Raw genomic sequence first — 16,411 nt, 5'->3', positions numbered from 1 at the left:
GGGTTCACTAAACCACACCTGTGCCCACGTGGGTTAGGAAAACGCTGGATTCCGCCCCCTCCGCCCCAGATGCAAACCCCGTGGGGCACTTACCATCATGAGCTCCTTCTGGAAGGACTTGCGGTCTTTGTTCTCCGTGTTGTTACAGTCCTCCTTCAGCTTCTCCAGGACAGACGCCACCCGCTCAGGCTCACTGTCCAGCTCCGCGCGGCAGAAGAAGGTGAGCGGGAGGTTCCCGTAGCCCAAGGCATCGGCGAAGGAGCGCCAGCTGCTGATGTTCTCCATGAGCAGGGTCCGGACGGAGGCGTAAATGTAGGTGAGGAACTTGCACGGCCGCAGGATTTGCTCCAGCAGCAGCGTCGTGCTCAGCTCGGGCCCGGACAGCAGGCTGGGCCTGGCCTTGCCCACCACGAGCACGTTCTTGGCATGCACCAGGCCCACCTTCCCCTGGTGGTAGCCGATGTACCACTCCTTGGTCCACAGCTGCCCCTTCAGCCGGATCTTCTCCTCGCTGAGCAGGGCGATGGCGTCGCCTTTCTTGTACTCCAGCAGGTAGTGGTTCTTGCTCTGCCGGACCACGGTCTTGAGCAGCTTGCCGAACTTGAGGCTGGACACCGGGCGGTCCTGAAAAGTTGGGTACTTGGTAGTGGCAGCAAACGGGGACAGAATGATTTTCCCGACCTCGTTCTTCTTGAGAAACCGTCTCTGCCCGGACGGCTTGACGGCACTTTTGGGGGGAGGCTGAGGAGTCTGGACGCAGAACTGGGTCAGGATGGCCTCCTGGTCGTCTTTCACCTGGACCCGCAAGGTGAAGTCGGAGAGCTCGCTGGGGTTCTGGCAGGTGATGGGGAAGATGAGGCGGCTCACCTTGCCCAGCTTCACCTGGAAGCCCCGCACGACTTTGGCCTGCTCACCGGCTTTGACCTCGTAATTGGTCATGTTGGAAAACATGCAGACTTGGAGGTCCTGGGGCCGGGACAGGACGAACTGGTGCTTGCCCCAGAGCTGCAGGGCCACGGGGGCAGGGCTGGGGGCCTGACGGGTGACCTCGCTGACCAGGAGAGTCTTTGGGGCGCAATCGTGCCCAAAAATGGTCACCACGGTCTTGAAGGATGGGTGAATGTGTTTGGGGCCGTAGAGACCCACTGTGACTTTTTTATTGATGAAGTCCCATACGGTGGAAGGGTAGAGAATGTTCGGGCCGTGGGCCACGATGGCCAGGTACATACAGGGCTCCAGGTTGTCCACATGCACCTGGACGGTGTCCCCGTAGCTGCAGGCGAGCGGGATGGGGACATACGGCCCTTCCTTGATGTCGCTCCTCAGGCACTGGAGGCCCACTGTGCTTTTGCTGAAAATGTCATTTTTCACCTCGGCTGAAACTTTCATCTCCAAGATGATAAAGGTTTTCACCTCCAGGGTGCTCAGCTTCACCTCCAGCACGGGGCTGACGCTGCTGCACTTGTCGCTGTTGAGTTCCAAGGGGGGGTCCAGCAGCGCTTTCATGGCGATCTGCTGCGTGTCCCCCGGAGCCACGTGGCCCTCGGGCACGTGGATGCTGATGCTGGTATCAGGCAGCTGCACAGAGCCCCCGGAACTATCCAGCTTGCACACAATGTTCGTCTCCACGGCTTGGGTCTGGCCCCACCCGGGGCTTTGGCCCAGCAAGTCCAAGTCGTGGCAAGACCGGGCCAGCTTCCGGTGGCTCAGCCAGGCAGCTCGGAAGTCCTCCCGGCTCTGGAATTGCTCGGGGGCCGGTGACTTCAAGCCCGTGAAAAACCCCGAGGACGTGGGCGCATCGGACTTGGCCTGGAGCACAGAGAGTTCCGACAGACTGTAGGAACGTTTGCTTCTGAAGAACGGGTTGTCCCGCCTGACGGGCAGCTCCGCGTGGAGTTGATTTGTGGCCGGCAGATCGTCCAAGATGTTACCGGTGCTGCTCGTAGTGGCCAGGCTGGACTCGGTGAAGGAAGACGGGCCGGTATCAAAGAGCAGCAAATCCACAGTACTTCTGGGCACCAGCTCATCCACGCTGGGCATCGCTGGCACGTTCCCATTCAGAAATGGGTTTGTTTGGACCCCATTCCAGAAAGGGTTGTTACTGTAGGTTTTGCTGGATCCCTTCTTGTCATCTGTCCATCCTCCGAGCAAATCTAACTCCTTGGCTACTTCGTCTGGGCTGTCGGGAAGATTGTCAATCATCCCACTGTCACTTAAGGTGGAGTTCCGGTAGTTTAAGGGCTGCACATACGAGGACGGGATGTAGCCCATCTCTGTAGTGTTGTGCGCATACCACCACTCCCCACCTGACGTGTCCAAGACGTAGAGATGGTCACCCTTGGAGAACTTCAGGGTGGTGAAGTTGTTGGGGCAGTAGTCCTTGATTGCAATCACTTCCTTTGCATTCCCAAAAGGTGTGGGATTGTCTCCTAGCAAGGCACTGGGAGAAGGCACTGCGCGAAACACAAACACAGAACAGAAGGTGAGGACATGGCCGGCTGTAGGACACTGTCCAAAACCAGGCGGAGAGTGGCCTAAGGAACAAACTCCAGCAGACGCGGGCAGGGAGCCAGGCAAGTAACTCACAGAAACCACCCAAAGTGAAATCTGCTGTGTGATTCACTGGCTGACAAACTGATGAGACCATGGGTGCTTCAGCACATGCCATCACGTCTCCGTGTGACACTCAAGTCAGGGGAGGCCATGCAGGAAGTGTCTCTACCATCCGCAGAAAAGCAAGTCAGCACAGCGGAACACTTACCATGTCCCTGTGTCTCAAACATCTCATTTTGACCAAAATTTTCTTTATCTAACTAACCGACAGGAAATGCTGCTAGGTAGTGAAGGGGAGCAGAACAGGCCCCCGCAAAATGTGCCTATACTGAGCTGAAGACAATCAAAGCCCAAAAGACTCAGGAAAACCTTTTTACCTTCCCCTGAACGACCTAAAAGAATTTAGATAGGGGCCTGTCCAGGAAGAGAACTATCACCAGAGAGAACTACACAGAGTGTGAGCCAGGCATGGTGGGCTGGGACACTCCTCTCTGCGTCCCATTGTGTCTGCATGGCAGGGCAAACATTTGTTTATTAAACATTTGCTCTCCCATCATCCTAGGAACTGTCTTCCCCCCTTTGAACTTCCAGCCCCCCAACCTCCTCCTCCTCAGCTCAGGACGGCATAGAAGCCTGTTTTGGCCTGACTGCCCCGCAGTCTTATATTCTTGTGGGGCCCCAATGTACATATGTCATTAAATTTGTGTTTCTTCTGTTACTCTGTCTTACGTCAATTTAATCAGACCAGCCGAAAGAACGTGTAAGGTTAGAGGACAAACTGCCTCCCCGACAGCAGAAGAGAAGCTGAATGTGATTTACTTAGAAAACACAGTGATGTTCAGAGTTAAGTGACACGTGGCACGTAACCAGGTACTGGAAAAGAGCCTCTAAAGCATTCCTCGTGTTTAGGAGCGGATCCTGTATTCTGCCATCAACACGAAATGTGTAAGTGGAGGGGACAGTTCCCTTGACTCTCAGGCCCCTTTCTCTCATTTCCAAGTTGTATCTACTCTTCATGAAACTGTTTATATGAAGTAAAACTTCTGAGGTCTCTTTCAACCTCCTTCAAATGATCATTCAAAATAACAACGTGGCAATGGCCTCCCCCACATACTTTAAAAATCAAAGGTTTACGTCTGGTTGGAGTTCACATTAGTTTTGAACTGTTTAAATAGTCTGAAAAATCTCAACACTTTAGACAGTGACGCAAGCTAATTTATGGTTCTTGGCGTCCAACGACGAATGTTTCCAGTGTAGACAGCAATTGGAATAGTCAAACATAAGTCCTCGAAAACAAGTGGTGTTTCGAAAAATAATGGATCATTCCAGACCTAAGTGTTTTATCTCCCTCCCATACTTGACAAAGTGTATACAGAGGATGACGTTCTTTCTGAGGGAAATAACCCCTTATTCTTCTTCCCTTCCCCCACCCAAACTGCGCCTTGGTTTAGTTTGCTGGTAAACTGGCTTCCTGTAACACACAATTGAAAGGAAGCTTTTCTTTTAAAGCTGCCTCTGTACCAAGCAGAGAAAGGACCATATTTTCAGTTGAACTACAACCACATATGATTAAGTCAACATTCTATTCTATCAAATTCGCCTTCCGAAAAAATCCCCACCTGCCAGTTTCCCTTTCCTTTGAAAGGAAATAATGAAAATTAAATTGTATTTCCTTGGCCAAGTCTTAGGAAATAGAGCAGGGCGTTTCTGTTTATTTACATGAACTAAGTAACAGAGATGTGCTTGGTAGAAAGCACACCTGGGCCTTGAAGGCTGTCACCTCCTGCCCTCTGACTGGGTGTTGGGAGACTCTGGCTCTGGGAATCACTAGACCTGGGTTTTTAACCCAAGACCTCAGAAGCTGTGTGACCTCTGGAACCTGAAGTCTTCACGATGGATTAAAAGTTCCTTCAATGGGCTCTGGTGAGGATTAAATGAAATCATGCTGATAAAGTGCTCAGCATATCGATGCTTAGCCCAAGGTGAGGACTCACAGAATGTGAGGTTACGGTAGACATCTCCACTCCACATTTTATTTTTCTCCATAGCACTTATCATCAACCAATATACCACGCACCTTACTTATCTGTCTTGGATTTTTTTTGGGGAAAACTCCATCACCCTAGAGTGTAAGCTCTATTAGGGTCTGTTATGTTTCCCCATGGTATCCTAGGAATAGGGCCTGGCACATGGCAGATGTTCAATAAAGATTCATGGAATGAAGGCGCATCTTGCTGCTTATAACAGAGAGGTCATGGCCAGAGAGAGGCAAAGTGAGAATGCCCCTCCCCCTGCCATAAAATCACACCAAAGAGAAATCACTTAACCAGGAAGGGAGGGGACTAAATAAAAAATAGCCAAGTAAAAGGAAATGGCTTTGAGGAGGAGGTGGGAAGAGGGAGAAGGGTCAGGCTGTGGTTAGGGGGTACGAGAAGACCTTCGCCCCCACCTCACTGTCTAGTCATGGGCTCCAGTCATAGAAACCACGTTTGCTTCCTGACGTAGCTAATGAAAATGTCACATGAAAATTAAAACCAAATGAAAATTAAAGAAAGCCTGCAAGCTATTAAAATCTTGTTACAGTCTCTCAAAAGCTATATCGCTATTATGTTTCCCCAGAATAATTCCCTTACAGTAATGTTTTCTTTTTTTTAATTAAAAAAAACCCCAAAGCGATTAAGCTGGCTTTGTAGGTAGCCTAAGAAAGCGTATCCATGCAAATTATCACTTTAGTCTCACCAGACTGAAAAATAAAAAGTTTCACTTAAAATTCCAAGTACTTGCCTTAGAAGGTCAATGGTTCCACTCAAGGACCAGGCTGGGAAGGGGCTCCCCCTGAGTGGGGGGGGGGGCACTCTGGGCCCCCCCAGAGTGGTGGACAGTGGTGTGAACTCCCTTCTAGAAGGGGCCCCCACCGGTCAACCGCCACAGAGCACCTGGGGACCCCAGGCGGCAGGGACTTCCATCCAATCAAATGCAGGAAAACTTCCATCAAGTTCCATCTTGAATTCTGGGGAGTGCTGCCCAGATTCACAGCTACCTTAATTTTAATACAGAACAGCTTGCTCCCTGGGTGTCAGGAAATTCAGTGCACTGAACAGTACATTTCCTACCCTCCTGCCTCAGTTCTTATGCAGGTAAAACATGCAGCAGAGGAAGAAGGTTGCACAGCTGATATTTCGGCTGGAATAAATTCCCACCTTGAAGCCTGTTCACCATGCGGGTTTGTGTGCAGCGGCTGGGCTGGAATGCTGCCCTGGACAGTAGAGTCCAGAGGGCCTGTGGGCACCCCCCGCCCAGGAGCTCACCAGCCCCTCCTCACACCCCAGGCTGTCCTCTGTCTCCCCACCACCCCAAGTTGTGGTATTCTTTTTAGGAAAAGTAGCTCCTCCCAGATCATTGTCACTGTTTGTTAAAATTCAACTCTCTGCCCCTTGTTTCAAGACTCTGACCCCAAGCCCACAATTTATACTCACACTCTCCAGCATTAAGTGTGATTCTCTGGGCTACGGTCAGAAAATAATGGTCATTATCAGTCTATGAAAAATAAATGGTTCAATTATTTAGAGCAACACCCAATAACTCTGCTGCCCTTATCAATAGTCTCCCAACTCCCAGTGTCAGCCTTCCTTTGAAGAGCATTAAACGCGATGCTCTGGGCCACACGCAGAGGTGCAGAGAGGAAGAGGAAACGTGGAGGATAAAGCGGGAGGGAGAAGCATGGACATATGATTGTCAGTACCACAGGGGAGAGGTCACCATTATATCTGGGAGATAGCAGTTTAGTTCCAGAATTGCTTGTTTAGCTGACGTTGTGTGAGGGGCTACAGACATAAAAGCAAAGGGGAAGGTCCTACTGCACCTCGGTGATTTTAACAGTCTGGTTAACCCGTGGAAAAGCCAATTCATGATGATGATGGTGGGTGGGGGGTGGGGGGGGCACACGGCACCAGGAGAGCTCATAGCAGACACTGACCGTGGCCAAGTGAGGTCAGGCGGGCTTCTAGGAAGAAGATGGATGACACACCAATAGCAACAAAAGGTGGGTTTCCCCCCCATCCTTGTGGGTATCAGGGAAACCCACAGGCACAGGGAGCTTAAAAACCCGGAGCCACCTCTAAAGCAGGTAATGGCTTTGTAAACAAAATTGTATTGGAACTGTTGACTGGACGCAATAATTCTCCAGGTCGTCCACCACAAGAGGGTTTATTTGGGAAAGAAAACACAGCAGCAGTGTGAGGACGCACGCCTCCAGCCGTGTACCTCTGGCCAGCCGCCCACGTGCAAAACGTGACCTCTTCCAAAGGTGGCCCCTATAAAATAAATGCCTCTCCTGGAAGTTGGAACCATAAAGTTTTAACAGGAAGTCAGGACTAGAGAGTAACGGGGAGCCAGCTCTGCCCACAGACCTCCCAGTTCCACGGTTAGTCATCTGAAGATGACAGTTCACTTTCATCGGAACACAGCCATGTTCATTTGTTTACTCTCTTCCATGACTGCTTTCAAGCCACAACGGCAGAGTGGCATAGCTGTACAGACATCAAGTCTCTTGGAAGGCCTGAAATCGTTCCTATACAACCCTTTGCAGAAAAAGCCTGCTGACTGCTGTCCCAGACGCCCTTTTACTTTTCTGGTGTTTCTCAATAATTCATCCAGTCTCCTCTCCCCTAGTTTTCTATTCCCCAAAGCTCCCTACCTCAATGTCACCAAAACATATCAAAAGAGAAAACAAAGGGCGGCCGGATGGCTCAGCTGGTTAGAATGCGAGCTCTCAACAACAAGGTTGCTGGTTCAATTCCCGCATGGGATGGTGGGCTGCGCCCCCTGCAACTAAAGATGGAAAGCGATGACTGGACTTGGAGCTGCGCTGCGCCCTCCACAACTAGATTGAAGGACAGCGACTTGGAGCTGATGGGCCCTGGAGAAACACACTGTTCCCCAATTGAAAAAAAAAAAGAAAACAAACATTATTCTGTATGAAGACATTTCATTACTAAAGGGAAAATTCAAAACCTCCCAATACATCAAAAACAAAAAACAAAAAAACAAAAAATCCCAAAACAAACACAAGTGGTTACTGTTCCAGGGCTGAATCTATAACGTGATGAAGTTTAGAGAGCTAACCTTTAATGATCTGAAAGGGAACTTGGCAGCCTTTCAGCAGGACGCCCTTGGGTGTTCGAGCACTTGCAACCCCAACCCCCTCCCTCAGCCACAGTTCTGTCCCCAGGAGCTCACCTCTGACATCATTGAAGCTTGTTTCTGGAAACCCCTCGCTCAGGTCAATCAAGGTCCCCTCGGACTTGCACCGAGGGAGGCCGCTGGAGTTGGCGGCTCGGATCCGCTGCGCCGCCATCTTCAAACTCTCTTCCTGGGTGAACTGCTACAGTTTCATATTTCTTCCTCCAGTTTTTCCAGCAATTGCTAAGCTTCTGTCTCAAGCAATCATGCTGCACGGTGGTGTCGACTGTGTAATGTGCTTCTTCCTGAAAGTAGAGAGAGGAAAAAAATAGAACTTCCCTTGAGCAAGTGTAACATGGGTGAAACAATAATTTTATGGGAAATGGGGCTCCTCTTTCTTCCAGAGGCCATTCCAATAACGACAGGCCCATGTCCTTTTCCTGGCCCAGGGAAGCAGAGCAGGACTCTGTCGCTGGGCTCTGTGCCCATCTCACCCTCATGTCCTCAGTGCTCTGGGTACACACAGCCCACTGGTGCTGCCTGGCCTGCTGTGGGCACCCTGTCTTCCTGGGGCACAGTGGGGTTTGCGACATTTGTTCTAGCACCTGGCCAGCCATGCATTCCAGCCAAAGAGGAGGACACAGGCTCTGTACAGTCTACACTGCTAGTTCCAGGTTCAGGAAAGGAGAAATAAATCTCCGCCTGCCCAGAGTGGCTGGTTCCATTGCAGGAGCAGCCACGGCTGTGCCAGGGCAGCCGCGTGGGGGGCACTTAGCACAGCCCTCTCACACTCTGTCCACTCCCCTTAAACCCTCCTTGGACCCCAAATAAGCAACTGTAAGTAAAATACCCAAGTGGCCATCTGCATATGTGAGGTGTTTTCGTGTAACTTAGGCAGGTGTGACCCTGTATCTACTGAGCCATGTGTCCTTACTAAGCCAGTACAGGAAGTTTCTGTGGGAAAGCACACAAGAATCACTCCCAAGGCCTCCGTTATTTTCTTTCTGGGAAGGCGCACACAGCCCTTTAGCAGGTTCTGGGATGGATGCGATGATTGGCTGTGAGCAAACCTTCACCAGGGTCCACGGACAGGAAAAGGACCAGCCAGTACCAAAGCTGTGAATTTCACCTGCTCTCCCACAGACCCGGGCACACACACCACAGCTGGCCACAGCTGGCCGGGAACCTGAGGGCAGAATTTCACCCCCAAATAACTGGGTTCATGTGACCTAGTTTGAGGTCCTTTGCTTTGCTATCCAAAGACAGGTGGAAATGCCGCTTCTGACCCAGTGTGTCACCCTTACTGAGGGACCCGAGGGCCCCAACACTGCCCTCTGCGGCCCCTGTGCTGTCGGGGTGACTAGTTTGTCCAGTGCCACCTCCCTCAGGCTCCCAGGCAGCATTGTGACAGAGAGCCGGCTGTGCAGTGAGAAGCCCCAGGTCCGCCTCCACCCTGCCATTCCGGGGATGGTCTTATGTTTAATACTCAGCTCTGTGAAGCCTGTTTTCCTATGGTGGCGTGTGGGTACCAGGGCCACAGTCCTGATCTGAGCTGTGTGCAGAATCAGATAACCCATGTGAGGTGCCTGGACCGAGCAGCAGGGCCTGGTGGCTGTTGGCCCACAGCTGGGGCTCAGCAGCCCTGGTCCTGGTGAAGGGTTCAGTTGTTGCCCTGGAGACTCTGGGAAGCCACAGAAGGTTCCTGAGAAAGAGAACTTTGGCTGCAGATGAGAAAGATAGAAGCAGCAATGCCGTTTATCTTTGAAAACTACCAGCACAGGTTAGGCAGGCTACTGAGAGCGCCGGTGCTGGCAGTGGGATGTAGGTGGACACGGCGAGAACAGGAAACATCGGGATGAGCCCCCCGTCCTCACAGCCCTGCACAGACAGCCACGCTCCCGACAGACGAGGTGGGTGAAGTCTGGGTGGGGCTGAGTCTACCTGGTTGGGAGAGTGGTGGCCAAGCGCTCGCTCACACACCTACGGGACGCCACGATGGCTTTGCAGAGGGCACCTGGAAGAATCTGGAGGTTGGCAGATAAGAGGCAAACATTCCAGAGTGATTAGGTTCTTGCTTTCCCTGTCACTGCCAAGAAGGCAGGCCGCCGGGTCAGAGCAGGCCCTAGGGGTGTGGGCATGACGAACCACAGAAAGCCTGGAATTCTGAGAGACGGATTATATTTCTTTATTATTGATGGGGGGACATAGTTATGACCCTGAGTCAGTGGAGAGCCAAAAAGTGCTAATAGTTTATGTAAAGAGAACCACAGTCCTTTCAAAAACACAAAGATACCCTCACAGAGGTTGCCATTCAAGGAACAGGTAATCGTCAAGTGATGTCCCAGCGGTTCTTATGTGTCTGCACTTAGTGAATGAACAAGAAGGTGCAGTGTGAACAATCTGAAGGCCAACTGCTCGTGGAGAGGAAAACTCAGACTGGTGGATGGACTTTGGTTTGAAGGGATCAAACGGGATTTGGAACTCCGCTGTCATAAAGATAACAATCTTCACTGTCCAGTTAGTTAATCAGGTCTAAACATCCACATATTTCCATGAGTCCAAATATTTGCCAAATGACCATGAATGCTTGCCTGGCTTCCCCTTTTGGGGAGGTATTTTGCATAGTGTAGATTTGGTCTCACAGCACGCAGCTTGTAGTGGACAAAACACTGACCATCTCTTGTGCTCCAGACACTGCAGCAGGTGTGTTTTACACATAGCCCTGGATGCTTACCCCATCAGGAGTATGTTGCTCTTCTTGCCAGGAGGAAGCTGTGCCCAGGCCAGGTGGGCTGTGTATTTAAATAAAGATGAAGGCCTCAGAGATAATCCTTTGGTATCCCTGAGATAACCTCCTTGGAGGAGCCAAAAATCACAAGTGTCAAGTGTCCTCTAAATGGCTGATGTGACTTGATTTTATACAGCAGGCTGAATTTAGGAATCCCATCCTATTCTGGAAACCTCAAGTTACATACATCCTAAAACACTGATGGGTCACTTGGGTGGGCAGCTTGGACATACCTGGATGGCATGGCCTACAAGTTTGGCCACCCCACAAGAGGGACAGGACTTCACCTGCTGGCCCCAGGGGTCGGTCCCCTCTCCAGGGCAGCCTGCAGCTGCATGCGCCCTTGGCCAAGGCGCCAAGCACTGGACCTCAGGACCCCGGAGAAGGGCAGGCTGTCACAGCCACCCCACACCCACTGCTGACCACGCCTGGACTCGGTGAAGGCGCCACCGCTTGCTGCTTTGGTGGAAATCAGGAAGGGGCATTAAAGCTTACTTGTATCTGACTCATAACTAATGAGTTTTCCTTTTCTTGTCCAAAGGCCAATTCATTTAGAGAAAAGGGCCCGCTTCTAGCTCCTCCCCAGAAACTGGGAGGTTGGCTGCTGAACCGATGACATTGAGCACAGGCAGAATTATTTACAGGTTCTGGTGGCAAACTCAGAAACCCTCGGCTCCCCTGGCAGACTTCCTGAACCACAGAATATTCTTGTGGGGTCCTAGCTGCCAACGTCCTGTCCGAGGAACAATTAAAAAACAAACGAACCAGGAAAAACAATAGATCACGAGCAGGTTTGTGAGCCCAGACTGCGTAGGCGACCTGCCAGGTGCCCTGGTGGCCATGACCTCTGATGGTGCCGTGGGAAGGCCGTCTGCAGGAGGTCCCAGGCAGAAAGAGGGCTCTGGGTCCCCCTCTGGCGAACTGTGCTCCTGCCTTGTTCACGATGACTCATTCTTCACATTGGATTTTAATTCTGGAGTAGGAGTGTCATGGTGATTTCATCAGATTTCCTCCAGGTTAAAAGAAAGCATGAGTTTCGACCCACCCTCGGTGGTTGCCGTCACCAGGCTCTGTCACAGAAACTCCATCACATCTGCCTACCTCACTCACGCCCCAAACAGTGTGTCCCGGAGAAGCAAAATCACCCAAAGACACCCCTCCCGGCTGACCTGTCCTCCTGAAAGCAACCGTCTGAAACCCAACACCCTGGGCTCCTGACCAGCAATGTGGGGGCCTGTGGGGGACACCTGCCTTTCACAGAGTCACACTGAGGCTGGAAGGAAGGTGGGTTGGCAGTGACCCAGCAAGGCAGAGAGTGTGCAACTGTGCACCTCTAAATGTCTAACTACCACTTTGCCTCCGACACCAACAACCCTGGAGGGAGACCCATCCGCAGCCTCTAAACCAGCACCCCCATCTCTCTGCCTCTTGACTCTTGACCCGACCGGTCTGGGCAACAGCCCAAGTGGAAAGCCAACACGTGACTGGTGTCCCCTTTCCAGGCTCTCCCTCCATGGAAGGGAAGGCACAGGCTCCGGTTACGGTTACGAGACAGGGCCTGCACTGCACGGTGAAACTCGACCCTTCCCCCGACCTTGGGGGCCTTTTCCTCCCAGCGACAGAAGCCTCACCTCTAGAACCTTTCTGTGTCCACCTAAAGCACAGGACGAAAGTGCTGCCCTGTGGTCTCAAGGAGGGCTGCCTCCTTTTGGGGTGAAAAGAGCACAGCCCCATGGGAGTGTCCCCAGGGCGCACTGGCCTCATTTACCAGTGTCGTCTGCAATGTTTTTCACTTTAGTTCCACAACTGAGCTCAGTTTAAGGGGGGGCCACCGTGGTTTGGAGCCCCTGAGCAGGCCGTCTGGGTAGAGTGACACGGTTTGTGGGCAGAACCATGCCCCCAGCCCCGAGTCTGAGAAAGGTGAGCATCCCAGGTGGGGATCCCCCGGGCAGGTGGGCATCACATCACCTCGGCGAACACCCGCTGAGCACCTACCTCTAGGCACAAGGCTGCATGCTGAACATCTGTCCAGGGGACAGAAATAAACGTTAACAGCAGTCGTGTTCAGGAACCATGTCTAAGACAAACACAAGAGTGTGAAACTCGGTGGAGAAGGAAGGTTCTGTGTGCCAGGCACACACATTCAAGTCTTTATCTGTTCACCCAAAGCTGATGACCCAAAACTGCCCACAGGCCCTACAGGGAGGGGGCAAAGGACCTGTGTGGGGCACCTCTCACTCACTCGCTGTTTTTACTGTGCACAGTGTGATCGCTGCAGGCACCACTTGGGACATTTGCAGGGGTCAATGACAAAGTCAGAAAATCTGGGTCTGGAGAATCAGAGGGTTGTGGGTGGGGGCCGCGAGGGTTGGGGAGGGTCTCTGCAGCCTGAGCTTTCTACCACCTGGCCTTCTCCCTGCAGGCGACTGGACGCCCGGCTGAGGGACTGCTCCTTGTGGCCTGCTGGACCAACCCCATCATTTCCTCGGGCAAAGTCAACCACCTCAGGCTCTTCACCAGAGGCTCCCCAGTCTGCAGAAGACAGTCCAAAGCTCCTGCCCTGTCTTTCCAGACCCTCACGCTCTAGCCTGCTCTCCACGTCTGTATCACGCTTTCCTTTGCATGCCCGGAACTTTTGTCAAACAGCTACCATTCCTTTGACCTGGCTCCAAAACATCGCAGGCACCGCCCAAACTTCTGTCATCTTTCTCCCCACCCCACCCTCTTGAAGACCCAAGAGGGCCTCCCAACTTCTGCTACATTGAAACCTACCCCTGTGAGAGGAACCCCCGTCAGACCGCGCCGTGGCATGTGGACTCCATCTCCTCTTGGAGCTCCCCTGGGAGGCACCCGTCAACTTCACTGCGCAGTCACTGCTTTCATCCTGAGCATCACAGCTGAGATTCTGCACGTGATTTCTTAGTTCCCTAACAACTACACTCGTTTCCATGGCTTCTCTATCTTTATAATCCCCCAGTAGCAAACACACTGTCTGGCCCAAGTTGGTGTTTGGTGCCATCTGTTGAACAGACAAATGTTTTGTTCAAACACTTATTCAGAACCAGTGCACTTGGGGCGACCACCAAAGATACAAGGCAATGCAGGACCCGGTCCTTTCCCTCTACCACTCATCATTTAGCTGGGACAACAACATACATGAGACTGACACCAAGAAGAGAGAAGGAGGGGTCCCACTATGTCTCCTGGGCTCGCATGAGACTGGACGCCCAGACATCTCGCTGGCCGATCACAGCCCGTGTGGACGCTTTTCATCTGCTCCATCACCCAGCTGCTGAAAATGGGAAGGAGTTCAAAGACTAACCAACGGGTGGCCTGTCAAGTGCTCATCTAGCATGGGATATGGTGGTGGTGGGCGGGGCGGGGGCGGGGAGTTCATCACGATGGCGGCTGTGGTCTGCCTCCCTGAGTCACATGGGAAGGCCAGCCCACCCGTGAGAGCGAGCTGGCAGCAGACAGGCTGTGAAATAGGATCTTGTGATCAGCCCAGGCCAGAAATACTTCTGGTCCCCAGCCAGTGACTAGAAAGAGAAAGCGTGACCATCGCTGCAGAAGTTCTGACAGCGATGGATGGGATCCCACTCGCTTAACTGGGGCTGACCCGCCTGACACATTCCTCAGGAGTGCAAAACATCAGCCCTGGAAGGATTTGTGGTTTCCAAACATTAGTCATTGATTTCGTGTCTTCCTTAAGAAAAGAAAAAATCAAATATTATTTATTCTCCTTTGTCAATTTAAGTTTATTCAAGGCAGTTATGTTAAAGGCAGTTTTCTGTCGCTTTAAAGAGGAAGCTATTAGTTTACCCATAAGATATATTGACATATCTTTTCTAGTACATATTAACTTACGAATTAATTTTTTCAGGTTCAGCTTAGATACCACTCTGAGAAACGCTGGAGCCACCCACTATACAGATGAAGAAACTGAGGCTTGTTTTTTATCAAAAGGGTTTTCTCGGAGGCTCGTTTGTGAGATGAAAACGCTGGATTCCAACCAGCCAGGGAAGGGAGGCAGCTTCTGAGGCCCTAACGCTGCCCCTGGTTCAACTGACAGTTCTTGACACTGATACACACACACCATGGCTGAGGCTCTAGTTCAAGATAGGAATTTAATACCGTGAAGACACGGCAGGAGCCACTGCCACCAAGAGGGACATGAGGATGAGCGACAGCCCTTGCAAAACTCCACCGTTGGTTCAACCAGCGAACTGGTAGTGCTGAAAAATAACCAACAGATACGAGAGGGGCCTGGTATAGTGATCCCAGGGACACCATCGGCGGGCGCTGGTCCTGCCCAGGAGGGAAGCCTATACGTAAGGACTCAGTTCCCGAGGTGACTTTCCATACTTGCCTTGGGTGGTGCTTCCCGTCAGCCATGGGAGGGAATCAGTGCAGTTCCACCCACCAGTTTCCTGAGGATCTAGCATCTGCACAGTCAGCAACCAATGGACTTCACGGAGGGAAGGAAGGAACTGCTTTCCTAAGACCTACTGTGACCATCCATTACTAACCAAGATGTCTAGAACAATACACCGATTACAAATCTATAAACTCCATCCATGCTCCTTAAGGAAATGAGAGAGGAGGGGGCCCTTATTCCTTCTCCCATCCCACTGCCCCACAAATATCCGTGTCCTTGGGATCAAAGATGTACATGAAATGCCTTATCCATAGCACTGCTCACACCTACCTACCCAACACAGGCCAAGGGTGTTCCATCTCCATGGAGGGTTACAAAGCCATTAAAATTCACTTTCTAATATTTAATAGGATGGAAAATCCACACAACATAATATCAAGAAAAATTAAACCCACAAATTTTACAATGAAGTCCTATTCCACTTTGTATTAAAAATTGTGTATTTGCTAGGAAAACAAGATGAAATTTCACACAAAATGCTTAATTATGTCTAGGGGGCAAGGGTGTGGGTAGTTTTGTTCTTCATCTTAATTTTCTTAAGCCTTCTCCTTGCTGGAATTAAAAATGCATTTCATAAAATAAACTTCCATTCTTACTCCCAAACAGCCGGGCCGGGGTTCCAGTGGGGTCTTTCCAACCTTTCAAGGCCGTTTTCTGAGCAGATATAAACGTATGCCACGCGAGGGGTTGACTCTGAAGCCTTTCAAACACTTGAACGATGTGTCCACCCCCACGCATCTAAATCCAGGCGTCTCAGTTTCAGCTCTGTGATTTGGGGACTCATTTGCCATTAAATGAAAATCAAAGGGACGCCTGGCCCTAGGACTCTACTGACTAGGAAATGCAGGCTACCTGACGGTGACACTGTGATTCTTATCAAGAAAAACATATTTAGTGCTTGTCGTCCCCTTTCTGGCACCGAGATCCTAAAACCCTTGGAATTTCCTAAGCAAAGAGAACTATGAAAGTATTACTATCTTCTGCTAGGTTGCTGAGGTGAGCTTTGGACTTCTCCAGGCACCTAAGCATGGGGCTGGTTCAGGAGAACCAACCACGTGATTAGAGGGGGGGGACCTTCGGTCTCTGACCTCTGCAGGGGGAGAGGGGCTGGACGTTGGATCCACTGCCAAGCCCACGATCTAATCAATCATGTCTGTGTAATGAGTCCTCCATAAAAACCCAAAAAGGAAGGGGTTCGGAGAGATTCTGGGTTGGTGAACATGGAGATTGGCGAGACTGGTGAGCCCGGAGTTGAGTGTGGAAGCTCCATGTCCCCTCCACATATCGCGCCCTGTGCATCGCCTTCACCTGGCTGTTCCTGAGTTATGTCCTTTTACAATAAACCCGTAATCTAGCAGGCAAATGTCTCAGTTCTGTGAGCCACTCTAGCAAATCAGTTGACCCCAAGGAGAGGGTCGGTGGAACCTCCTGTCTATAACCAGTCGGTCAGA

At 51.3% G+C, this 16,411-nt stretch overlaps 1 protein-coding gene across 6 annotated transcripts in view; it reads right to left on the bottom strand.

Annotated features, from left to right (window-relative positions):
• Positions 1-16,411, bottom strand: part of SH3BP4 (SH3 domain binding protein 4) — an 85,727-nt gene that overhangs the window by 10,896 nt on the left and 58,420 nt on the right. For 5 of the 6 annotated variants that reach the window (XM_074315406.1, XM_019739787.2, XM_019739790.2 and 2 more), the window contains 2 exons: positions 7,792-8,039; positions 94-2,453 (listed from right to left, as the gene is read on the bottom strand). In XM_074315406.1, coding sequence (XP_074171507.1) covers positions 94-2,453; positions 7,792-7,909 — 2,478 coding nt within the window. In that variant the 5' untranslated portion in view covers positions 7,910-8,039. Of the gene's footprint in view, positions 1-93; positions 2,454-7,791; positions 8,040-13,294; positions 13,384-16,411 lie in introns of those variants that run through there. The other variant, XM_074315427.1, reaches the window with a different exon arrangement.

The sequence above is a fragment of the Rhinolophus sinicus genome, linkage group LG01, assembly GCF_036562045.2.
Source record: "Rhinolophus sinicus isolate RSC01 linkage group LG01, ASM3656204v1, whole genome shotgun sequence".
NCBI classification, from domain to species: domain Eukaryota; kingdom Metazoa; phylum Chordata; class Mammalia; order Chiroptera; family Rhinolophidae; genus Rhinolophus; species Rhinolophus sinicus.
This window is presented reverse-complemented; position numbering and strand designations above follow the sequence as displayed.